General features: G+C 45.4%; 1 protein-coding gene across 1 annotated transcript in view; it reads right to left on the bottom strand.

Moving 5' to 3' along the window:
* Positions 1–935: 935 nt before the first annotated feature.
* hs6st1a (heparan sulfate 6-O-sulfotransferase 1a) overlaps positions 936–25,580 on the bottom strand; it is a 47,326-nt gene continuing 22,681 nt past the window's right edge. The window contains exons 2-4 of the mRNA XM_040199464.2: positions 8,366–8,588; positions 6,769–7,017; positions 936–5,329 (exon numbers count right to left, since the gene is read on the bottom strand). Coding sequence (XP_040055398.2) covers positions 5,012–5,329; positions 6,769–7,017; positions 8,366–8,588 — 790 coding nt within the window. The 3' untranslated portion in view covers positions 936–5,011. The remainder of the gene's footprint in view (positions 5,330–6,768; positions 7,018–8,365; positions 8,589–25,580) is intronic.

Here is a 25,580-nt window from a genome sequence, read left to right as displayed (position 1 = left end):
CTACTCATAATATTGGTACTGGTTGTACTGGTATTTGAAATAGCAATAAGTGTTTCAACAAAACAGCTTCATTCTGAGCTTCATGGGTAAAGATACTCATTGAGGCTTTTATTTTGAAAATATGGAATTGGGTGAGGGGATTGGGAGACAGAAGGCACAGAGAGACTGCAGTGTGTGTCTGAGTAACCACGGTAACGGCACACCTGCGATCATTAACAAGCTGCTCAAAAGGCAGATAGAGCGATTTACCCACAATTCACTCCACAAGTGGACTTTACTACAAAAACCACAAAACGGTTATTTAAAAATAAGGGAATTTTGAGAGACCCAAGACTCTACTTAACTACTACTACTACTACTACTGAACGAGTTGACGTGATATAAATGTCCCTGCGGTCATAAATACGTCTCTAATGGCAGTGTACAAAATGTGTACCTTTGTACAAGTGTTTTTTTTAGAAATATGTCAGCAGATTTGTATTGCAGCCTATTGAGCTTGAGAACGGACTTTGTGGGGCCAAAAGTAAACACCTGTGGGCTTGCAGCCACATGAGTAAGACCAGCACAGATAAGATAACAAGCTTAATTGACGTTTGTCAACATTAAATGGTGGTTGTGGCTGAAAGCTTGAAGAAGCAGAAGGAATTGAAAGTTGAAACAGTTTAAGAGGATTTGAAAATAAACTCCATTGGAAAACCATGTTAAAAAAATTATTGATTATTGATTTATATTAATTCAAGCATAAGTAGAAAGCTGAAAAGCCATAGCAGTCCTGAAGGAGCTGAATATTTTAATATTTGAACTGTTTTAATAGCTGAAAGAGTTGAAAGGTACGACAGAACAAATAGAATAAGTTGAATAAAGATTCGAAGAACAATACTTAGAGAGTCAGAGTGGTAAATATGACAAATGATAAGCAGTGACAACCAAAACACATTGAGGTCTGTAAAAATGAAATATTTTAATTGGTTGCTTGATGATTCATTTTCGCAATCATAAGAAACAAGCGCAGAATGATGCATACATAAGGAGCCAGAGACAGACTGCACACAAATCCAAAAAAACAAGTCTCTATCATACTTTTTAACATCTCTTTAAAAAATAAAATAGCAAGATGGATAAAAAAGGATGGTGTTAGCGACACATGGGTTGCTTTATTGTCACAAAGGAAATGCTGTTAAGACATCAGATATACATAGTGACAAGACATAAAATATTTGAGTATAGCTTTACAGCATTAATTCCTGGAGGAATTTGAGTGAAAGGATACATTTTTCCTTCACACACTGTTTTCTGGTGTGTGGGTTAGAAGGTGGGTGGGTGAGTGGGTTGGGAGGAGGAGGGGGGGCAGGGGGGGATTTTAGAGGACTGCTTCAAGACTGATGGTCGCTTGAAACTGGAACGCTGAAAATAAATCACAATGAAGGTAGAGAATCGGTTTTGTATTCTCTGTTTCAACCACTAATGCAGGGGCAGGTATTGGTCTGGAGCCCAAACCCAAGTGTGACTTTGAAAAAGAGATTGTGGGAAACGAGCCTGGAGCTGCAACCGTTTCAAGAAAACAATGAAGCGGAAGTTACTACGAAACCAAAAAAAGGGAGATTATTTGCGTTACTTTGAATGCAACATAAACAAAACAGCTTATTGATACTGGATGCATCCCAATTCCGTACACCCCCTCCCCTCCGTTCCTCTCCTTCCCTCATGAATCATGCCTGATTTGAAAGGAGCTGAACCAGAGAGAGAGACACTGAGGATGTAGGGTGATTAGTTGAAATTTAACAAGGAGTCTTGTAGGCGGCTAAATTGGTGGTTTCTTTTTTCCTTAGACAAAAAAAATAACACAAAATGTCTCCATTTGGATCCAGCAAAGTATTTATCCTTTTCCAAGGAAGCTTGCATCCTCCCATTGCCTCCCTGGAGGACACCAGACTTGGACTACATTCATTTTAATTAAATCGTGCAGTGACACGTCTTTTACCCACTTTTACATTCTCTTCTCCAGCTTTTTCTTCTTGGTGTTCCCTTTTATTGCTCTATTTTTTGGGGGAGTTTTATAACATTTCATTGAATAAGAAGTCAGTATCAAATCAACAAATAAAACCAGAATCCTTTTTCAATCCCTTATTAAACCTTTTTTCAGTTGAGAGTAATAATGAACTAAAACTCAAATGGAAGAAAACACTTTACAAATCACACATAAAACGGTATTAATATGACATGTTATGAAATGTTAATTAAATAAATCTGGCACATTGAAATAACAATTGAAGCTTAATTACTTTACGACCCGCTTACCAAGCAACCCGCTCCAAACGCTTTAAGTCCTGATGCAGAACTATTAAAAGGATCGTTTTGAAATATTCTCATGGAAAGGTCGATATGAACCTTGTGCAATCATATTAGATTCCCTACAGACAAACCATTTTGTTTTGTTGAACTACAACCCACACAGTCTATTTGCAGTTATGGAGTCGCATTTCTTCTCTCCAACAAACCATCTTTGCCTCAGTACAGAATCTTTAGTTTTAATTTTTGCCATTACTGAATGAATACCTTGATACATCTTATACAACCGATAATCAGAGCACTTTACTTAATAAGTTCTTCACACATCAATCTGATGGGAGGAGTCAGGGTGGAATATTTTACGTGATTTTTGGGGATTGATAAAATGTTTACCCAGGATGTGTAGATCTGATATTCGTGCCATCACAATAAATGTAAATATAAGATTTAGATGTGTATTTTGTCCTCAGTGGACACCTGTAGGGTCGTTTGGATTCACCCCAAAGGTTTGTATGGGGAACGCCGCGTAATCTGATCACAGAATAATGTATTCTGTTGTCACAAATGTCTACTTTCTGTTTGTCGTTGGGAAAAAACTACCCAGCATGAGGAGGGAGAATACATTCAAAAAGCGATTAGGTTGGGATCAGCGCTAAGAGAATGGGAATACTTTACCAAGCGAGAACCGGCGTGAACAAAAATCCCCTGAGAAATAAAAAAAGTTAAAAACGACTGATTGTGTGAAAACATGGTGCAATCGGAAAACCCAACCCTACTTGAGGAATTTGCCGTAACGAGTAAAGACGTGTCACTCACGCAGATTTTGAAAAGTAGAAATTAGGATTTGCATAATTTCTGGTGACACGATCCTCATGCGCAACTACGTCAGAGGAAGGAGAGAAGACGCGGGGGAGGAAAATGTTACAGGAAAGAATTACTGGCTTGCATCATTGCAACGGTCACACTGCTGTGACATGCAGCTGGAGGGACATTGTTGCCCCGCCCACTCCCCCCCAACCGCCCCCCCCCCACACCACGCAAAAAGAAAATGGCAAGATAATTGGTCATGGAACCTGTCATTCGCAAAACTCATCAGGCATCCGCTCTCATTCAGGCAAACTATTTACAAAGGCTTACACATACGCCATTCAAAGGCATACTGTACATACTATTTACACACACACACACACACACACACCGAAACACACTCAGCAACGCATCCACACGAGTAGTCAGAGAAATTACTTTAGAATAATGCAGACGTAATATCTGGCAATAATTATGTTAACTATGATCCCAGTACATAGAGGCACTGCTACCTCGCCCCGTGCGCTCTGCAGGGTAACACCGGTCAGACTAATGAGCCACGGGTCACCGGCGCCGAGTGAGCCCTTTCAGCGGCCGGGAAGGAGGCTTGTTTGAGACCGCCGCTTTTACAACGCAGCTCTTGGTCCGGGAAAAAAAAACAACTGTGAAAATGCCACCCACTGCATTAAGGGCTCACTATTGCCATGGTGACCGGCGGTTCCACGACTCCTTAGCGTTTGTCTGAGTTCAGGTTCCCAAAGTGCTCGTCGCTCGCACAGCACGGCCCCTGGCAACGACCTGCAGCATCCTCCCCTCCTCCTCCTCCCCGCCTTTGGTTTCCTCGCACCTATGCAAGGGTCGACTCTGTAAATTGGCTGTCATTCCCAGCAAGACTGAGACACACAAAATAACAGAGGAGGGAGAGGAAACGTAGTCGTTACGCGACAGGATCTTTGAGAACCTTTAACAGACAAACAGGCCACTTTTAACCCCGCCTCCCTCCCTCGCCGCCCCCCCTCCTCGATGCAAGGCTTCAGTAATGGCTATGGTCCGTTGTACATCGATCCGATCCGTAAGCTTTGACTAATAAAACCAACAAAAATAAAGAAATAAAGGAATCACTTTTCTTTAGGCAGCAATATTGGTCTCAGTGTTATCACAATTCTGCTTTAAAAAAAAGCATAAACAAAAAAGGAAAACAAGTAAAATCATCCTGAAATGAGAATGCGTCATTATTTCATAGCCAAAGCGTGTTCATGGGTAAAATGGGAGATTTTTTTTCTTTTTAAAGCAGAAAGCTTTATTATTACACATCTCAGTCCAACTTTCCTTTGCTTCCTTCTTTCAATTTCGGTCTCTCATGTACTCTATCTTTATTCAGCTCATCCATTAGCATATTTTTATCAGTCCCAGTTCTTTCTGAAATTGGAGTTTCCAGGAAAGTCGACTGGTCCGTTAGCAAGTGTTTGTGGGGATTCACAGACTTTATTTCATTTTCTCATGCTCCATATTAGGCCACAGAGGACGAGAGGAATACAGGAGGAGGAGGAGGGGGGTGGGGGTGGATGAGACGTTTGGTGCTCCGGAACTCTTCCAAATACCTCTCGCCGCACCAGTCAGTAATGATGACAGGAGAGACCGAGAAACTCAGAGGGGCAGCGAGGCAGAAAGGGCAAGCGGGTGCTAATAACAACCGGGCAGACCTCAATAATGTGAGCTGATGCAATTGACCAAGCCCAGGTCTCCATAGCAACCACTGCAGCTCTCATTCCCGTAGCGCAACTCTCTGTTAAAGTCTGTTTGTTATTTGGGTATTTTCGATGCAGGAGCCACCGTGTGTATGTGCGTGTCTGTGTGTATGTGTGTGTATTTCACATTACATATGCATTTCTGTGTGTTTGTTCTCGTTCGGCTGCTACCAGCGGTTGATGATCTGGTTCATGTAGTCCTCGGTGGGGAGCCTGCTGCCCGCCTCCTCGGCTCTGCCCCCCTCCTCCCGCTCCTCCCTCTCCAACTCTCCGTCCTCCAGAGTGGACACCGAGCTCTGGCGGCCGTGTGAGGGCCACAGGCTGACGCCCAGGCCCAGGCCCTGGTGGCTCTGCTGCATGTGGCTCTTGATGCGCTGCAGCCGCCTCTCCTGTTGCCTGGTGTACTGGTAGCGCTGCTGGAAGAGGTCCCGGGCGTAGTCGTAGAGCTCCATGTCCAGCTCATTCAGCTCCTCGATACGCTGGATCTAACGAGGGGGAAACAGATGACCACTTTGAGTAAAGAGGTGGAATTCTCCTCTGTTTTTGTTCTCATTAGCTGTGGCGTGACTCTCATGTTTGAGTGGATTGTAAAAAAAGAAAAAAAAAGAAATGAAAAGAAGACATGCAGAGTTGATGGTCCCCCACTGTAGACAATCTAATTACTAATGATCTCAGAGTGGGAAACATTTCCAATCTGGCCAGTGCTGCATTTATGGTGCTTCTTTTAGGACTATAGGAGAGAAGCGTTTCGGTTGTTGTTGCCAGAGCGATCGCTCGACTGGCCCCATTCAAACGAACAATACGACTAAAGTCAATCCTGAGACGGGCTGAGAGAGCGCTCCGTTACATGACATCAGTTGCACTGAAGCTTTACAAGACTTCCAACATGAGAGGGAAATAAAGAAAAAAGAAAGGTGTTCAATGCGATGCAATGCAGCCGGGTTTATTGCTGCGCATCATCTGCTGTGTGTGGACTCAACACGCATGACATTAGGAAACCGGTTGAATCCCAAATTACTAAAATAAATTAGCTTTCAATAGCTCTGCCGGGGAGGGTAATGTAAATATTATTTTCTTCACCTGCTGATGTAATTACATGACATTTTAGAAATAATGAAATACGGTCACAATTTCACGCAGTGCCGTTTTAAGCATTTCATTTGAAAGCTACTCTTCATTTTCAAACTCAAAATGCCACACACAACCTCCCCGACCTGTTAAGACTTGTACCTTGTACTTGTAAGTGATATGTTCTCCTTTTTGTGAAAATAACCACATAACCTACCCACAGCCTCTGTCAGCAGGGCGTATTTTATGTCCTGGTTTTGGTGTTTAAATCAACAGTATATGTGCTGGGGGATTTCTTTTTTTTTTGCTTGGAATTGAGCCGAAGAACTCCCACACTGGACCAATCAAAGTGTGAAGAATGTGTTTGAAGCTGCGTTTTTTCTCAACGGTGACAGTCAACCCAACTCATTTCACAGCAATGTGAGACCACTGCGTTCCTCTCTAAATTCTCATTTTCTTTTTTTAGAAGATTCTCCTTCTTCGAATATTCTTAATATTTTCTAGTCTGTAAGTAAATGTGCTGCAGCTGCCATGTTTATTTTTGAGAGATATTGGTCATAACAGTCTCAGTACTTGTTCTGTTCAGTGTTTCCCAGGATTTAACTACCTGGTTGCCAAACCTTTTCTGTGAGGGATCATAGGCTCAATCTTTACTAATGCATTGGCCTATATAAAGGTTTTAAGGGTTTAAACTAGAAAATACGTTTAAACCAGAGGTACAATGGATAAAAAGGAAATTCTCAATTAAAATAAGCCCCTTAAAATGGTGTTTTAGTGTATACACTTTGTTACTTTCTTCTGCCTTTCCTGTTTGTTTCCCGCCCATAGAACTGAAAATCATCGTAAGATGACGAACCGTGCCGTTGTCCAAGTCTACGCCGGCGGCTCTGGTGCTGTTGTACTGCATGAAAGGCCTGATAAAGCGCAGCCTGAAGGTTCGTTCAAACAGGAACTGGGTTTTCCTTTGGTACTCCGTCAGACCGAAGAAGGCCATGTCTCGTAGGTTCTTCTTGGCTGACTCCAGGAGAAGCTGGGCCCTCTTCTTCTCTGGAACCGTGGACATGTTGTAGCAGCCCACGAGGCTCAGGTCCGCTAGCATTCGCACCTGTCGACAGGAACAGGAAGTAAAGGAGGGTTTGGAAATCAGGGGGATGGTTATGTGAACGACAATGGAAGAATTTCCAACTTTATATATAGTATTTTTGTTTCAACCTCAGTGCCAGAAAGGCTCTATAAAAAGATTGGAGAGTTAAAGATAAAAAAGGGTTAATTAAACAAGCAGGTGTTGTATTGATACTGAATTGAGCTCAAAGGATGAAGAACAAAACAAATGAATAACTGATTCATTAGCAAACAAGGCCTGCAAATAATTATTTTATGTTATTATACATTATTGTTTAAATTAATTGTACCAAAAAAGTGCAGATCAAGTTACAAGAAGTAAATGTCTTAAACATCACTTTTAGTTTTTATGGATGTTTGTCTTTTGGGCAAAAGCTGCTTCAATTCTTGTGAATTTATCCAAAATGAGACATCACTTCATCACTCAGTGTATTCTGGAGCTGTTGTGTTGCAGTTTAAGAGCAGCTGCATACTGATTTGGACTCATGAGGACTTGTGCGTGCGGGTTTGCAACATCCATAAGTCATGGAGCCCTGAGTAATAACAGCCCCGGGCTCCGGTGAGAAACACCGGCCAACTCATTTAGGTGGGAGCCTGAGAAAGTCCAAAGAAAAAAAAAAAAAAGGTGTGAATTTGAGGTGTTTATTGCTAGCAGGTGAACTCCTGACTCCTTCACATGTGTGCGTGTGTGTGTGTGCATGTGTGCGTGTGTGTGTGTGTGTGTGTGTGTTAGCGAGAGAAAGCGGCAGTATCCCCTTACATATGTGCGTCTCAGCTTATGCCTTTCACATTAGATTGGAGTAAATCTGAATTAAAGAGGACATATTTCTACACAATGTGTGTAGAAATACGTTTTTGATAAATTTGGTCAATCAAATAAATGGTTATAACTGTGTGACTTTCCCATTTCCCTTTATTTCTTTATGCATCCTTCTTTATATTTAGTATTTTGGTTTCACCAAGCATCATCTTCATTCCTTGTGGTGGTATTTTCCACTGGGTCTGGAGGCATGAAGCTAGCCGGTAACGTCTGGAACAGACCGAGCGGGAGAGAAGTCCGCTCGACGGCAGAGACGCGCGCCAACAAGGTGGCCGTGACGAATCGCAGCATCGCGGCTGGAATCAGCCGCTCTTTTCAGTGTTGGCGTTGAAAGAAGAGTCTTTGGCGAGAGAAGCCCAAAAAGCAAATATGAAAGGCAGAGGATTTGTGGGCCAAATCTGTGGCATCCTTTTACCCGACTGCGCTGGCTTCGCTTCAGAGGGCCGTCAACGTGACAACCCGGCCTTTGAAGCTCACAGTGTGTGTGTGTGTGTGTTTTTCCTCTGCGTACCTGTCTGTTGTTGGCCAGGTTGTAGGGGCAGTCCATGAACTGCTGCAGGGTGCACCCCGACCAGTCGGAGCCCTCGTAGCAGGAGGGCAGCTCCTCGGGCGTGGGGGTCCGTCCATCGCACATGTGCAGGGAGGTTTTCCACGTGGCTCCCCGCTGCACATGGCGCCACTCGCTGAGGTATCGAGACACCGGGTCTCTCAAGAGGGTGATGTAGTAGAACTTCCTGTTGGTGAGGAGAAATGTGTCAATCCTCTGGTGTCCATGTGGTGGCGCTGTTTACAACGCTTTACCGCCGGTCAGCCAGAGGCCGACGTTGCCGTACTCAACACCAGAATATTTGTGGTAATAGTACAGCTAATAGGTCGAACTACTCATGGGGAAGCAGAGGCGTTGGGGGAGGGAGTTGATTTGTCGTGCAGATGATCAGGACAGCACCTCGGTCACACTGCACGCTGGGACAAGCGCATCTCACTCATGCTACACGCATGTCCACGCTGCAAACGTCCTTATGTCTCAGGATGGGAAACACACACACATCCTTCGTCTTACAAGTGTTGGCTTTGCCTGTGAGAGATGACTCATCTGAGATGTGGACGGGACTGTTTCTGTGGTGTGTGTGTGTGTGTGTGTGTGTATGTAACGTAATGGTGCATAGCACAGTTCAATGTCTCTCCAGAGGGGACACTCCCACCAGACCAAAGACCTTTCCAGGCCTTCACACTCCAGCTAATTACTGCAATCTTATCAATCAACACATCCTCGTTAACCACACACGCCCTCACAAAACCCGAGTGAGTGTTTATGTGTAGTGATGTGTCCGCAGTGTGACTGGCAGCGATGTTACGTGTTTGTCTGGCCAACAAACACATGCCGCCGGTCAAAAATACACACGAGGCACACCACGCCGTCTCCTCTCCTGGGCTTGCATCACTTCAGAGGAATGTTTTTGGAGAGAATTCTGTGTGCTGACAGGACTCCACGAAATGGCCCGGTCCACACAAGCCGCCTCACATATACGCAGACTTCCCGCTTCCATCACCAAATCATTGGCTCCACACTACAAAGCTCACCCGGGGAGAGAGGAGGGGTCGCCGGGAGGATACAAAGCCCCGACTGTCACACAAACAGCGGCAGTGTCTGAGGTTTTTTTTTGTGTGGCTAAACCTATGAAAATGAGTTGGTGGCAACCGGGAGATTCTGGACAACTAAAGAACTAAACCCTAAATCTAGCAACGGCCGAGAGATGCACAATGAAACAACTCAAAATCCAAATCCAGCAGCGGCACGCACAGATCCTGACCCGGGCAATGAAACAAGCCAACCCCCAAAACAAATCCGGGACATCCTGTGCAACAAAACAACCACACCCTGAATTTAGCTGCAGCGCGGAGAGATGCCTTCAAATGAAACAAATCTAGTAGAAGCAGCGGGATCACGGACAATGAAACGACTAAATCCAGTGGCAGCTTGGGAGATGCCAGGCAACGAACCAAACAGACCCTCAATCCTGGAACAGCAGGGGATCACAGCTATAGAAAGAAGTATCTAAACTCTCAATCCCATCAACCTCAACCTAAAATCTCATGCCCGATCTTATCAAAATCAGGGGACGGGAGCCGCACGGCCAAACTGGAGCCTGCAGAGACCGGCGCACATTATGGAGATTCCTGTGATGACATTATCAGGATTCCTAACACTCCCCAGAGTGCTGTGTGTGTGTTTCTGGGACTACGCCTATTAAATCAGTGATGACATCCCGCCCCCCTCTTGCCTTCTTTTCTACTGAAAAAACTCAGAACTGTTTGGCCCTTGCAACAGAGACGGGTGGAGAGAATGAAGACATAGGGGCAAACGCAGAGAGAGAGAGAGAGAGAGAGAGAGAGAGAGAGAGAGAGAGAGAGAGAGAGAGAGAGAGAGAGAGAGAGAGAGAGAGAGAGAGAGACTGCACGGAAGAGAATTTCAATTAGTTTTCTAATACTGTGAAAGCAGTGAGGGCCCCGAGCCCAAGTGATTTATCAAAGTTATGGCTCCAGCTATAATGAAGGCTCAGGCATATTACCAGGGAAAAATAAATAAATAACATGCACACCAACACACACACACACACACACACACACACACACACACACGCACGCACACGCATACATGCAAACCCAAATAAATGGTCTTAAACGGCATTCCTGCCTGTCGTGTCTGCTGGGTCGGGCAGACTGCCGGACCGGTGCCTTGGAGACTTTCTCGCCTTAAAGCCTAATGATGTCTGGCCGTGTACTCGGATCTCTTAGTAATGATGATTCAAACCCCCCCCCCCCCTCCCCCTACACACACACACACACACACACACACACACACACACACACATGTACTCACTCACCAGCAAGTCCCTCCCTTTAACCCTATCGCACACAGAGACACGCTCCGTGCCACTGACCTGCCATTCTTTTTTCCTTTGCTTTTTCTTTCGCCACATGTGATACTGCTTATAGTCGGAGGGTCCGTGCACTTGTCAAATTAACTTCAAAGCGAATACACAACGCTCAATCTCTCACCGTCGAGGTTTTTAGCACATCATCCTCGGGCTGAAGGCAGGAATTTGCAGTCAGGGAGCAGCAGCTTGACGGCGGCCCCCCCTTGCAGACTACGTGTGATATATTTTTGATAAAAATGTCCCCTGTATGCCTTTTGGTGTTATCAAATGGAAGAATACCTTTCAAACACCCTCGGAAAAAAAAGAAGCTTAAAACCGCATTATTCCGGTGTCACAGATGTCAACTAAATCGGCGAGATTTGTCCCACCGGATCGGCGGCGTTTAGAGCAGGTTGATAAAAAAAGAAAAAATAGCTAGTGTTTGGCAGCGAGGGGTTTGACAAGCTTTCTTCTGGGCCGGTGGGACTGGGACTGATCAAACAGTTAGGTCTTTTATCTCTCACCTTGTCGCTCTTATTTTTTATATTTATTTATTTTTAGTATCCCGATTACTATAACAGAATAAAAAGCCAAGGCTAGAAGGACGAGATATACATTTAGAGGGTTTTCTCACGTTATTATAACCTGTCACACATCTCTGTGTTTACATGCTCCATAAATAGGTGAGAATGAGAAGCTTGGAGGGCTTTTCTGTCTGCAGAGTGCAATTATCCCAGGAGACAAAGAATCCAGAAAGACATTTTTTTTTGTATGACCCGTGGTCAAAAGTAGCTTTGACCCAATAACAAACTAGTTTTGTCACTAGAAAAAGAGTCCAGTGAGTAAATGTGAGCTCGCTGAGCGTTATCAAGAGGAAACACATCGGGCCTGTTGTTGTTCCTCAGAGCTTCGTAGCCAGTTTCCTGTGGCTCACAAATCACCACTTTTGTAACCTCCACCTTCTCTCTTTAACCTCTCTTCCTTTTCCCGTTTCAATCGCTTTCTTTTCATTCCAGCATCTCTCTGTGTCTCGGCCTTGAGTGATGTTCTTGAGTGGGGCGAGTTAAAAACATGCTTCCCATCAGCATTTTTAATTAAGGTTTCCTGTAAATGAAGAGTGTTTTTGGAAGCTTTCTTCATATTACAGAGAAGCAATAAAAGGAACAGGAGCACAAGAAAAAACGGAGGAGTTCTGTGGCGATGCAAAGTCTTTCTTTGTCGAGCGAGGGGGGAAAATGTTGAGATGGCCGGTTGAATATAAGGTTTGCGCTCGCAGTCTGATTCACTGACCCAGAACCCACATGGTGACGCCAGCAGCATCCCTCTGCGCGCAGCGGCAATGATTAATAATAGTACACGGATGTTCGTTAAAAGTAGATCCACTCAACAACGCCCCTCTTTCCCACCTCTAAAAACAGCCCCGAACGCCAACAGCTTGCGTGTAAAAAGAAGTAGAAGAAGAGCTTCATTTGTGTTCATTTGTGTTTCTTCATTTGACGAACAGCCAATCGATGGCAATTGCTTTTACACGCACCAAAATCCATACGCAGAATCTTTTTCAAACCCAACAATTTTCTTCCGGAGTACAGCGTCAGTGTGCGTGTGTGTGTGTGTGTGTGTGTGTGTGTGGTTTTACTTGCAGGACGCGGCCTGGAAGTCCCACACATTGTGCCTTCCCCCCTTTTTGCTTTCTGAGGAATGGTCCCTGTGGAATCTACTAGCGGTAAATGCTGAGGAACCATCTGTGTGTGTGTGTGTGTGTGTGTGTGTGTGTGTGTGTGTGTGTGTGTTTAGAGAAGGGAGAGTGTGGGGAGACATGTAAGGACTTGAATTTCAATAGACTAAGTCTTGAGGAAGTCTATTGACTTCCTGCTTCTCGTTTTCACAGTTACGCACGTCATCCTTGATTTTCGCACGGACGCACACTCAACCCCCCCCCCCCACACACACACACAAAAAAACAATGGTCAGGTCAGTTTTGCACCGGCCCTCTCGCATTAGAAAATAAACAGGCGTGGCTGCGAGCAGCACCGAATCACCGGTGACCTCTGGAGACTAATCTTCCCTCCTCCGCTTCCCCGTGTGTCGTCTCGTCCTGCGTCTCCTGCTAATGACGCATCGAGACGGACGGAAATAGACCCTCCGGTTCAGTCTCTCTCTCTCGCTCTCTCGATCAATAACAGCCTCGGGATTCAGACGGCCCGCCTCGGCAGTTTGGACTTTAAACAAAGAGAGACAAGTGAAAAAGCAGAGAGCGACCGAGGAGCCAGAGGCGGCCGGAAAGGGGGGGACGCAGAGGGGCCACGCCGGAGCGAGGCGCACCTCCAGGAGATTTGGGGGAAATTCTTTGTTCTCCCCTCAGCTAAGAAAAATAATGCGGTGCCAAGAAGTTATGCTTACTGATTTTTTGGGTGTTCACGTTTCCAATACATCATAACATCCAGACGGCGATGTGCAGATTTCTGGGTGCAACATGATCTTATGTGTGCTGATGTGGCCGAGCGGTGGGACTGGCACACCAAGTGCACCAAGTCTCCTTTTTATAATGAAATCAAATTTAATGCAATAACTACAACTGTAAATTACTTCTTGTATGAAAATAGGCTCGTCACAGTTTCCCAGAACATAAAGTGACATCCTGGAATTGCTTGTTTTGTCCAACTTAAAAGTTAAAAATCTTTGAGAAGCTGGCTTCTGGGATTATAGACTGAAATGATTTATAAATGACCAGAGTGGTTTCTGAATATTTTTGTGAAGTTAATTTTTAAACTTGTTTATAATAAGCAACATTTAGGGAAAAAGATGTTTGCTATTTTGGCTTTTGAATTTACACAAAATGGTCAATTGATTAGCGGAAAACAAAATGCAGCCATCCATTCCAGCAGTCAGTCATCAGACATGGATCATAAAAAGCCTTTCCAGTCTATTTCACTGTTGGAATCCTGCTTAATGGACTCAAACAGCGGTGCGGCATGATTTATGATTTACACGCAGCGGCAAATATCATTTCCAATCATTAATGAATCTGAAGAAAATAGTTCTAACTGATTTAACGCCAGAAATTTGGGATTTCATCATTACGGCCCTAAAGCCGATCGCATGTGTTTAAATGTCTCGTTCCGTTATCCAGCTCTGCCATCATAGGACACGTCTCACATCTGGGACTGTGAACGGACAGGAGAGCTCCTCTCTGCATGCAACGGGCTCCCAGAGAGCCGCCATCCTTCCTGCGATTACCAGACAACGCTAAGAAACGAGCGGGGAGGAGGAGGAGAGATTCGGAGGGAAGCGACCCAACTCGAGTTGGACAGGAATGGACGAAAAAAAACAAGAGAGAGGGCGCCGAGAGGGGCAGGGCAGGGAATCCCCTGAGTGCAAAGCGATGTTCAGCAGGAATGTACTGCCGCCTGTTCTCTCGTGTAACTTGACTGGCGACAGACCAGAGAGCTGTCCGACACACACAGAGGGAGGCAGTGGGAGGAAATAAGATGGGTTTGGGGGGACGGGAAGAGTAATCATATAAAAAAGGTGTATTTTCAATGAAGATAAAATGAAGATGCGCTGCTACGGAATGTACATATTTCTACTGTCAGAGACTTTGAAGGGTATTTATTTATTGTTCTCGTTAACTTCTCAGAAGGGATGAGGCCATTAGTGGCTGAGCTGCTGCTCATTGAACAAGTCTGCTTTGTGGATATTATATGACTTAAAACAAATTGATTATATATACTATATATATATATATATATTTATATATATATATATAGTATATATTAAATATATTTTAATTATTGGGAAATGGTCTGATTCTTTTCTTGATTATATGATGAATTCTTTGGACTATAAAATGTTGGAAAATAGTAGGAATGCCAACTACAATTGCTCCTGAGCCAAAAGTCAGAGAGAAGTTACTGAATAGTCGGACAGAAAATAAATCACTTATGTCATTTTCTCACATTTCTGGTTTATACTTTAGATTATTGGATCAGCATTGACGCGTCTGGTATTGGTTTGCTGAATGAGGCGAAAACCGACAATCCTGTGGGATATTCTTTCAAAACAAATACAATATAAAATTTATCCATTTCCCTACATCGAATTAAGTTACCCACTGCTAACCTCTGAAATATGAAAAACATTAGATGTTTATGCTCATCGTGTTATATGAAAGAAGAGTGGATTGGCTCAGCAATAGAAAAGAAAATGTGTCTCCCAAAAATCAAATTTTATCTTTGGCTTTTCGTCACAAATAGCTACAGATTCTTTGCCTTTGGATTGTAGCTTCGTCCCAAAGAAATAAAGAAGACATTATTAACAGAATCAGTACATAAGTACCACAATAAAGGTGTTAAGAATGTGTAAAAAAAAGGACTCCGAGCAACTTAAAGAAACTGCACTGAGAGAAATACAGTGAAAATTTGTGCAAAAAAAAATCCTATAAAACAATCTGCTACGGTTTCCTGAAGCCGAGACAAACAATCGCGCCTGGAAGTGTGAAGGTGGTACTACGAGAAACTTACGTTGACCACAGTCCATTTTCATTATCATGCAGCAATAAAAAACAGGAGATGAGATATGAGCCAGAAATGAGACAAATGGAAGGTGGAGCTTTAGGTCGTTCAATGTAACACAAATCAACCTGGCCGCCCTGCACGTGTGTGCGTGTGTGTGTACACACACATTCCCCTCCACTCTGCATCATATTTATATGCCTCCTGATACTGAGGTCAAAGCAATCACTTTATTAATACGCTGACATATGGACGCGCTGCACTCCCATTACCCCGCCCAGCACGCAGACACACACACAAATACACACACCTGGCAGTATGACATCATCCCCACTGTGTGAGGATGATGTCATATTATTGATACGTCCCAATAGGTCGTTTTAGAGGATTGAGGAGAAATCACCCGTAGTGAGGAAGGGGAGAAAGAAGAGAGGAAAGAGGAGGAGACCTGATGTAGGGCCCGGGGGAGGGGCAATTAAAAGGGTGTGTAAGGAGGCTAACGGGTAGACAGGTGGCCCCATTACAGAAGGAGTCGCACACGTTCATTAACGCACTCGTACGCAGAAAACCTCCCCTCCAGCCATGTGACGTGCGTGTGACCTCCCCCCTCCCCCCCGCTCACCCGATAATCAGTCGTCCCATACGAGACCGGAGGCAACAGGGTGCTTTGTGTGCATGCGTTGTGTTTGTGTGCGTGGGACTGGAGGCGAGAGTGTGAAATTGGAGTGATAAGGCAGTTAACATTCAAACCCCCCCACCTGCCATGTGCAACACACACACACACACACACACACACACAGCTCTTTCACTGTGCTCTCCACTTCAGCGCTACATCTGTATATTGTGTATGTGGGCCAAAAAGAAGGCCTTTGTTTGTATGAATAAACAGGATAATGAGATATCGCTGAGCCAGGAGCGGCCAAGAATGGTGTGTGTGTGTGTGTGTTTGTGTGTCAGAGAGAGGGAGAGAAAGGGACTCGAGAAGCAGAAGCAACACTAGGATTCTTTTTTTCCCCTTTCTTTTAAAGCAAAATATTATTTTGTTGTTAGTCCATTAGGAAAAAAAAAGAAAGAAAATCTGCTGATGTAGCGGCAATTACACGGGCATAGATGGGTTTGCTGATGAGTCCTGTTTGCCCTGAGAGCTCTGCAGACGCATGAACAAAACAGCTGAGTCACAAGCGGATAACTCTCAGTCTCTGGGTATCCTCGAAAAGCTGAGGGGAGAGGGGGGTTGGGGGAAGCAGTCCTAGATGTAGTTTGAAATAATTATCCAGCAACCAAGACACGAAGAGGGAGAAAGACTTTTGTTGGGAGAAAGAACAGTGAGAAAACCAGAAGAAAGACGGTGGAGGGGGTAAAGGCGAAGGAAAGCCAGCGAGAGGCAGCAAAAACTGACATTTGGGGGATGCGTCTGCATATCAATGGAGCTCGCGTGGGTCGTGGTGCTTATCATCTATTGGCAGAGACGGGGGAAAGCGGCAAGACGGAGGGACAGCCAGTCAGTCAGCCAGTCCGGCCCGGGGCTGGACTTACACTCTCTGGTCCGGGAACTGCAAGCTCACACCCGGGGGAATAGCAAGGGGGACAATAGGCCCTCTAAGAATGGAGGGACGGGTGTGAGGGGGAAAACGGGGAGGGGTGCATACGAGCGATGCATGCATGTGTGTGTCCGGATAAAGGCTCCTCCAAGCCCAATTAGGCCCGACTGCATGTCGGAGGGCTGTGCCAAACATGCCCCACCTGTTTAGAGGGGGCCAAGGGGCTAATGAGCACGGCCTGGAGGCAGCAATGGCATGAGAGTGAAGAGGGGGAGAAAATGGGTAAGGAAATTATAGAATAACGATGACATTCCCCAGTTTGTGTCCCGGTGCCTCCTCGCTCTCTCTCATTACGCCACCGCAGCCCAAGACACACAATGTCAGACGGATTTCACAACTAAAATTAGACTTTGCACCATATGCAATCATACAGTAGATACGGGTGACAGGGCGGCACACAAGAACAAGAAGACACAAGAAGAGGCCTTAATAAAATAATAAGAGCCAAATATTGTGCAACGGGAGCAACAACAGTTTTTCGAGACAGAACGCGCCTGTGTGTGTGTGTGTGTGTGTGTGAGTTGAGTGAAAGAAGCCATTGTCCAGAGACGTAATTCAAGCTCACAGCCCCAGCTTAGCCCCAAATGAGCTGCGAGGCTGTGGCATCCTTCCTCCTCGCCTTCCTTCAGTCCTTCCTCCTTCCTTTACTACGATCCAACCAGATTCAATTTTTTTGGAAAGGAAGTTTGCCTTTTATCTGTGAGCTAAATATACAAACGTCTTTTCTCTGCACAAAATAAACAAACCAGATAGGCAATAATGTTTTAATTGTTGATTTCTGAAAGGTAGATTTGTGTTACGCTAGTCTCACCTTGTCTTCATGCTAAGCTAAGCTCTCCCAGTGTGGACGCAGTCTGATAACTACCAAACAGATATGGCACCTGTGGGAATCAATCAATCGATCTAAATTGCCGTCAAGGAAGAAAATTAATGTATTTCCCACAATCCTGAACACTTAAACATCATAAATTGATTGAATGGCTTCACAAAAACAAAAAATTAACACATTCAACCACGAGAGGCAGTTAATTGCTTATTTGATTCTTTCACACTACATCACACAAACACATTATATATATATACACACACACACACACACACACGCACGCACGCACGCACGCACGCAACCCACACACACGCACACAAAGCATCAACCAGCAGCTGCTAACCCTGAGATTAAGGCCAGTATGACAGACGCGATTTGAGGCTACATCTGTGACAGAAAGAGAAAGAGAGCAGAACAAACTCTTCAACAAACCTAGAGCCACACGCAGATAACACGCACTGAGCAGCAAATTGTTACTGGCCAGTGGAGGGGAAAAAAAAAAACAGGGGGAAAGAGGAGAAGTGGCGGAGCGACGCACCATCTGTTGGGTGCATATCAACTGCATTCAGAGATTCAAAAGGCCATTAATTCCACCCGAAATCCAACATAGGCGACAGAGGACATGGCCCAGAAATGCTCTTTATCAATCAGCCGTCTAATACAAATTTGAAAATTGGAGTTGGTTGACTGGGGATATAAGTCCCTGCCCTTTTCCGACGAATCTCTCTTTGGTAGAAAAGAAGAAAGGGATTTAAAAAAACAGATGTTGTATGTGCATTTAATGCGAGCAGGCTTTTAGTAAAAGCAACCTGGCCTTTGGTCATGGCGAAAATTGAATTAGATCTCGATTTAGCCTGCCACGAACGGCTCCGCTACCATGTTCTCATCTGCTCCCAGCTCTCTTTCCCCTTTCTCTCATCCCGCTCTTCTTCATTTTCTTCTTTCCTTCTTTAACCATTACCAATGACACCAAAAATAATTGAGCCGCTTGCTCGGTCCTCCACAAAAAACTTCAAACCTGCTCTTTAAGAAAAAGCACGGGAAAAGGGAGGGAGAGCGGTGGAAGAAGAGGAAAAAGAAAAGTGAGGAGGATGGGGGATGGGAGGGGCGGGCGTCTCATTGATATGACAATTTGATTTTCTGGGCTGTGATGTGAAGCAGCTTAAGGGGGCATCCCTCTATTATAAGGCCTGTGACATCTAGCCTCTGCGGCTCTTCAGCGCATACCCTGCGTGGCTGTGTGTGTTTGTGTGGTTGAGTGATTGTATGCTGGTGCATGTGTGCCCCTAAGTAGATGTGTTTTTCCCTCTGTGTGTGTGTGTGTATGTGTGTCCATCGCAGGCAGAATCTTCCCTGCGTTTCCACTCCCAGGATCACATGCTGGGGAATGTGAGGTTGGAGCAGCTGTCGGCCTGGCAACGCTCCTCGCCAACCAAGCAGGATAGAAACTTCCCAAGCATCAACACCCCGACATTAAACACAGCAGAGGACAGTGTCTGTGCACCTTGTGTGTGTGTGTGTGTGTGTGTGTGTGTGTTGACTTCAAAAACCATTAATGTTGTCAGCAACTATTAAGCATTTAGCTGAAGAACCTGCTCAGAAGGATTGAGTCAAATTCAAAGGGTGGGGTACATGTTAATTTTGTTTTTTTAAGCATTTAAACATCAATAAATCAGAGCTAAATTAATTTTGAGCCTGACAGCCTCCGTCGGCATCTACGGTGAATGCCTTTCACAATTTGTGCCACCTGGTTGGATTTGGCATGAAACCGGCTTGTTTGCCTTATGGAACGAAAATGGCATCCGGCTGCTGTTCCTCCAGCACAAACTCTGCTCGAGGTTTGGGATGTTCTGGCAAATGAAGACAAATGACATAAAAAAAACAAGAAGTGAAAGGCTGATGGAAAAAAAATACATCACAGCTGACATGTTTATCTTATGCACTAAAAAGAAAGTAAACACAGGCCGCGGGTCAAAGCCAAAGTGCTCCTTTGATAGAGTCAAGACATTTTTAAATAAATGCAATAAATATTCCCTTTAGAAAGGTGCGTCGTGCATGTTTTATTTTTCCTCTCTGAAAAAGATCAGGTGCTGGAAAAGGGTGCGTGTGTTTGCAATGGATGTCTTTATAAGTTGTGCTAAGTGACGGCTCCCAAAAAAAAAAAAAAAAAAAGTAGGAAGATTTGGCCTCAGAAACGGGGCTAAAGAATTCCTATTTTGATAACGTTTGTTTATAGTATCGTAAAAAAAACGAGGTCAGACAGGCTAAAAAAGACAAGCAGTCGCGTTCTAAACAAATCACAAGGTTTTACAAACAAGAAACAAATGAGGCGAATAGTTGACCTTTTCTTTAGTTTCCACTTCTGCTGCTCGTTGGGAGCGTTTCTTCTTTCGTTTTGGGCAAAGCTCACATGCTGCCTGTGACAACTTGACGGAAAAGTCCGATGAACAAAGTAAATGTTTCATGCACAAACCGGCCGAACCGTCAACCGCAGAACCGCATTAACGCATACAGCAAAGAGGCTTATTGTGACGGAATCCGCATGTAAACGGTGCTTTAGTCCACAGTCTCTGTCAACACCTCAAAAGAGTTTCCCCCGGGGTTGACAGAAAAAGTTGACGGGTGAAACAAATGTCGGCGTTCCAGTGAGCCATGACATTGTGTTATGCAGTTGTATTTAATGTTAGTAATTACATCTGTGATTTTGTGCTGCAACAGGACAGAAAGTCAGCGGGTAAAAGGCCGTGTAAGGATTCGGCGCCGTGTTGTGTCGTGTCGTGTCGTGTCGTGTCATGTCGTGCCTCCTGGCCTTCCAGAACTCCATTTAAGCGTGTTCCCTCCCCTTGCTGCCATGTGAACTGCAGCAGGCTAGCACAGCTGATGGGGCAAAGAAAGACTTGAACTTTGACCAACTGTGGGTTGTCGTTATTCTTTAAAATCACCATTGGCATTTGGAGATCGCTTACTTTCAGTTTGACCTCAGATTAGATCTTAGAACCAAGGGTTAGTTAACAACAGTAGAAATGATTTGAAAATGATCCCACAGTTGTGTTGTATTGCACAAAGGATTGGGAATGCAGGACTAATCTGCAGAGTGCAGAAGTAAGTCAATGGAATGAAGATATGTTGCAGCACATCCTACCAAGACCAACAAGATTGGGTCTCCTCGGCAGATACAAAAGACTGCTTGAGCCGAGGCTGATGGGTAATTAAATTCATGTGGCCAGCAAGAAGAAACACGTACTGACGAGCACATGTGTGCGTGAGGGAGCACAAACACACACACACACACACACACTGATAAAAAAATAAGGGGGAGAATTAAGGTGAATCCGAGGGAATCCCAAACAAATCCTTGGATCAGATACCATGGCAGGGGGCGCCGGAGGGAAATGAAAAAAAAAAAAAAACAGATACTCGAGTGTGTTTGAGGATTGTGTCTAAGGGTCAGAGTTGGAGTGTGTATGTTCACGTGTTGTGCACCAGAAAGAGACTGAGAATATTGTGGGTAAGACTCTCAAGAGACTATGTGCCGAGGGAACAATATACTATGCAAATGAAGCTCCTCCATATGGTGAGAGTCAACGAAGCGCTGCACGCACACACACACACACACACACACACACACACACACACACACACACACACACACACACACACACACACACACACACACACACACACACACACACACACACACACACACACACACACACACACGCACACGCACACACACGCACACGTCTACTTTAAAGTGCCATGTGCTCTCCCTCATGTTCCTGGTAAATCGGCGGAGTCTTGTAACAGCTATCTCTGCAGAAAAGAAAAAAAGGATGCAGACGAGAGGAAAACCGAGTGAGAGGGAGCGGAGATGGATGGGGTGGGAAGAGGCAAACGCTCAATAGAGGAAATCAGAGAGACCGGCCAATACGGTCTTCTGCTCCTCCTGATTAGCATTCAGTAGGAACAGGAGGAAAGCGTTAGTTAGTCGGGCCCTTATCAGAGGCCGCCCGCCAAACCTCCCACACCGGGTCACTGCGCCGAAAGCTCACCGGGTCTTTTTTTTTTCTGTGTCTTCCCACTGCCTATTATCTGTTAATCCACCCACACTAGTTCATCCCAGTGTAACAGAAAACATTATTTACTGCTGGAAAAAACCCAACAACAACGATTGACCTCGAGGCTTGCAGGGAAAGCTAATCGGCCAATAGCCTGCAGGACAAGTCTGTTCGTCTAGCAGACGTTGCGCCTCGCGCGATAGCGCCTCCGGTCTACCTACACGGCGCTCAGCCGGCGACCTCAGGGGAGGGATGGCAGGATGGCACAACGGAGGGATAAGGAGGAAAGAAGATGGATTGGACGTGTAAAATATAGACTTCTGTAGAGGTCAGACATGGTTTGGCGCTGAACATTGACCGAAGAGATGCTGCTGTAACAGAGGGAACCATGGAGCCTGCACTTTATTTTGTAGTATTTAACCTCCATTCTACCGCCTGCAGCTTACAGGAGTGTCAAACTTGTGAACATAAATCGTTGTAAAAAGTAAATAAAACCATCTGTTAAAGTTGGAGCCCCCTTTCCCCAGCTGGAGGATACATCCCCCCCCCCTTAATGGTCATAGGGCGTAGACTGTTGGCTCTGTGTATGGTTTGTGTGTTGGAAAGAGGAAAGGTAAGCAGCGGAGGAATGATGATCCTCTGATTTCCCCCGAGGCCACATCTGCCCTCGTCGAGCCGGCCGCCTCCAAAGAGCCCTGTCTGACATTCCTGGAGCATTCCGCCAGCATTCATCACCCGCTCAGAGACCCCTCCTCAATTCCCCCCCCCCTCCCTCCCTTTCCCTAAGAGACTTGCCAGAGCCAGAGCCAGAGCCCGATGCCTCCCTTCCTCCCTCCTCTCTCCCTCCCTCCCTCCCTGCAAGCGCCGGGGTCATTGTTCAACTTTCGCTATTCATTCCTCCTCCATTGCTAACTCCATCTCCCGCTTTTTTTTCCTCCTCCTCGGTGGGGATTTGTAGCCATCTAATAGAGGCATCTACCATATCCCACAAACTGCTGCAACAGCTGGAGCTGGGATGTGTGAGGCCGGGTGGGCGATCGGGCGTGAACAGGCGAACATCTGCGCCAAAAGAAGCGATGGGGAGATGATGGTGCAAGTGGCGAGCGAGGAAAATCTGTCACACTCTGACACATCAACGCGTCCGACCGCGGCCCCGGCTGGCAGTGCTCGGACGCGGTGCCTCCTATCGCACGCGGCGGCGGCGGCGGCTCCGGCTTTTCCTCACACGATATAAATCGCCCATCTTCTAATTGTCCCCGACTTCCCTGGTCTGTGACAATCTGCCCCTTGACAGCCGGCCCATATACCTGACGAACGGTGCCCTCGACAACCGCTGTCGCGGGTAAGTCGCCGTTTATCAGCGGCCTCCATCCATCCGGCTGGGTTTCTGCCGGCAAGAAACCCCGCTGAAAGTTTGATAAGGCGGAGGTGAGCACGAAGCTCCATATTTAGCCACTGCTGTCAAACTCTTGATTTAGCACCGCAGGTAATTGCACCGAGTCACAACAGCGCCGGCAGGGACTGAGTTGGAGGGGTGGGGGGTGGAATAGCACCGTGGTGATAACACCCCCCCTCTGCCCGGCGTCAGCATCAAAGCAAGAATAATAGATCCTCGCAGAAAGCACAGCTCCATAGCTGGAGAAACAAAGCTCTCATTGTAATCTTAGGCTCTCTGCCTCCTCTTTGCACCATCCCAGTGTTAATCCCGCTTGCATTACTCTACTGTGGGCCATTAGAGGCAGCGATTAGAAATCTGCTGTACATTTCTAATCTGTTTTGTTGCGTCCATGCTCCCGTGTTCCAACAGCGCTTGGCAGCAGAATAAAGAGAAAGAGAAGTTGTGGAGCAGATGTTCATTGCGAACAAACTCTTGCTGACTTGTATCAAATATCAGAACACACGATATTGTGTCGTTTTGCAGCCCGATGCAATGACAACCACGAGAATTAGATATCTACTCAAGTTTCTCTGGCAGTTCCGTTGGTTTCAACCTAATTATTGCTCTTTGAAGCAGCAGTTGACGCACAAATGTTCCATCAAGGTGGCGTTTTGGAGATTTTACTCCTACAACATGATCTCCGAGCATCAAAAACAAAAGGCTGAAAGAGAATGGCGGAGTGGATTCCTCCCCTAGACGCCATGTTGAACAGTCGGAGGTCTATACGGTCGATGGTTTGACCGCAGGGTTTAAGAGGAGTGACCGCAGCTTCAATGAGGATGATGAGAATAGATTTTACATGTTCACAAAGTCAAGACCAAAGAGCACGAGTGTTTGGGTGTGTGAAGACAATATTTAGACAGCCTTATAATCTCTCGGGCCTTAACCATAATAAGCTTTGATTTGCGACGGATTCTCTGAAGTCTAAACATCTCCAACTTCTAGACAGTAAAGGCAAAATACGGCTGCATTTAAGGACAGTAGAAGCATGAAAAAAATCCTCTCAATTTGAATAACTAAAAAAAAAACAGTTCTTATCTTGGCTTAATTCTTATCTTGGCTTAAGAAGAAGTAATGAACAGTATTGAAGTAGAAACAGACTGGCGAAGGGAAACTAAGAAACGGTGGTAGAAGTTCAAAGATGAATTCTGTCTGAATATGTTTTAATGTATTAAGAGTGCAGCTGAGGGGCTCAGCGAGGATTCAGTCGGGCAATGGAGGGGAGCGACACGATCCATATTGGAATTCAACACCGAGCTACAAGGACACGTCAGCCTTGGCAGCAGACATTTAGACTGAGAACTCGGGCTCACTTGTCTGTACTAGATGACCACGTTACTAATCGCCCCTGCAGGAGAGATTTAAAATTCTCTAAACTGTCATGCAGCCTGAAGCTCTTGAGCCGGTGGCATTCATTATGTGATTATGTGGGTATTCACAATTCTCCATGGATAATGGAAGGTCTCTCTCCAAGGCCGCCAGGTATGGATTTGTACTGTGTGATGGCTATCTGAGGGCAGGAGTGCGCCTTAAAGAAGGACACCTCAGCCCCGGGTGTACTCGCTTTCCTGGGGGAATATGACCGCAGGCCTTCTGGTAAAAGCAAGGTCTTCACGGGTATTAGAACTGGCCATAACTAGTTTTTTTACACAGCTTCTTACAATCCAGAGCGGAATCAATACAAAGTTAGAGGAGTACTTCCAATACATCGGACCACCAGTGGACAGAACGTTTAAGGAAAATCTAAATCAATTATTGGATTATGTGGATTATTCCACACATTCTTCTTGTCAAAAACATGCCACCAGGCGGTCGGGTCACTAGTGGTGGCCAACGTAGCCTCAAGCCACTTGCCTCCAGCACGGGTAAGAAATGTCTGCAGAGGTCCGCTGAGCCCACTTCCCCACGCAGAATGAGATTTTTGGTTTCGTTTTAATTTAAACTTGTGAGAGTTTCGCTTCTGCTAAATAATGACTATTTTCTGTACGGCTAGTGCCTTCTCTTTTTCTCCCTGTACCATCGTAACCTTACAATACGACCACATACACACACACACACACACACACAATATCTCGGACAAAATGATCCATCTGTTGTGATCAGCAGGGCACTCGGTTGTGAGGATACCGTCGGTGGTCTTTAAGCTCAAGCCCAACCGGTTCCCCGCTCTCCTCTGTACAACCTCCAGCTGGTATCTCATTCCAGTCAGAATGAATCACAATATCTGGGCTCACTTCCCTTCCTTAAGGGGAAACCATTAGCTGCCACTTGTGTTCGTATGGTTTGAAAAACAGCTTCCACAGACGGATCTGAAGGAGCAAACATAAAGTCTTAATTTGGTTTAGTGGGTGTTTGCTGACTGTTTGCAGATGAC

This window comes from Gasterosteus aculeatus, chromosome 15, assembly GCF_964276395.1.
Source record: "Gasterosteus aculeatus chromosome 15, fGasAcu3.hap1.1, whole genome shotgun sequence".
In the NCBI taxonomy this organism is placed as follows: Eukaryota; Metazoa; Chordata; class Actinopteri; order Perciformes; family Gasterosteidae; genus Gasterosteus; species Gasterosteus aculeatus.
Note: the sequence above shows the minus strand (reverse complement) of the source record. Positions and strands in the feature narration are given on the sequence as shown.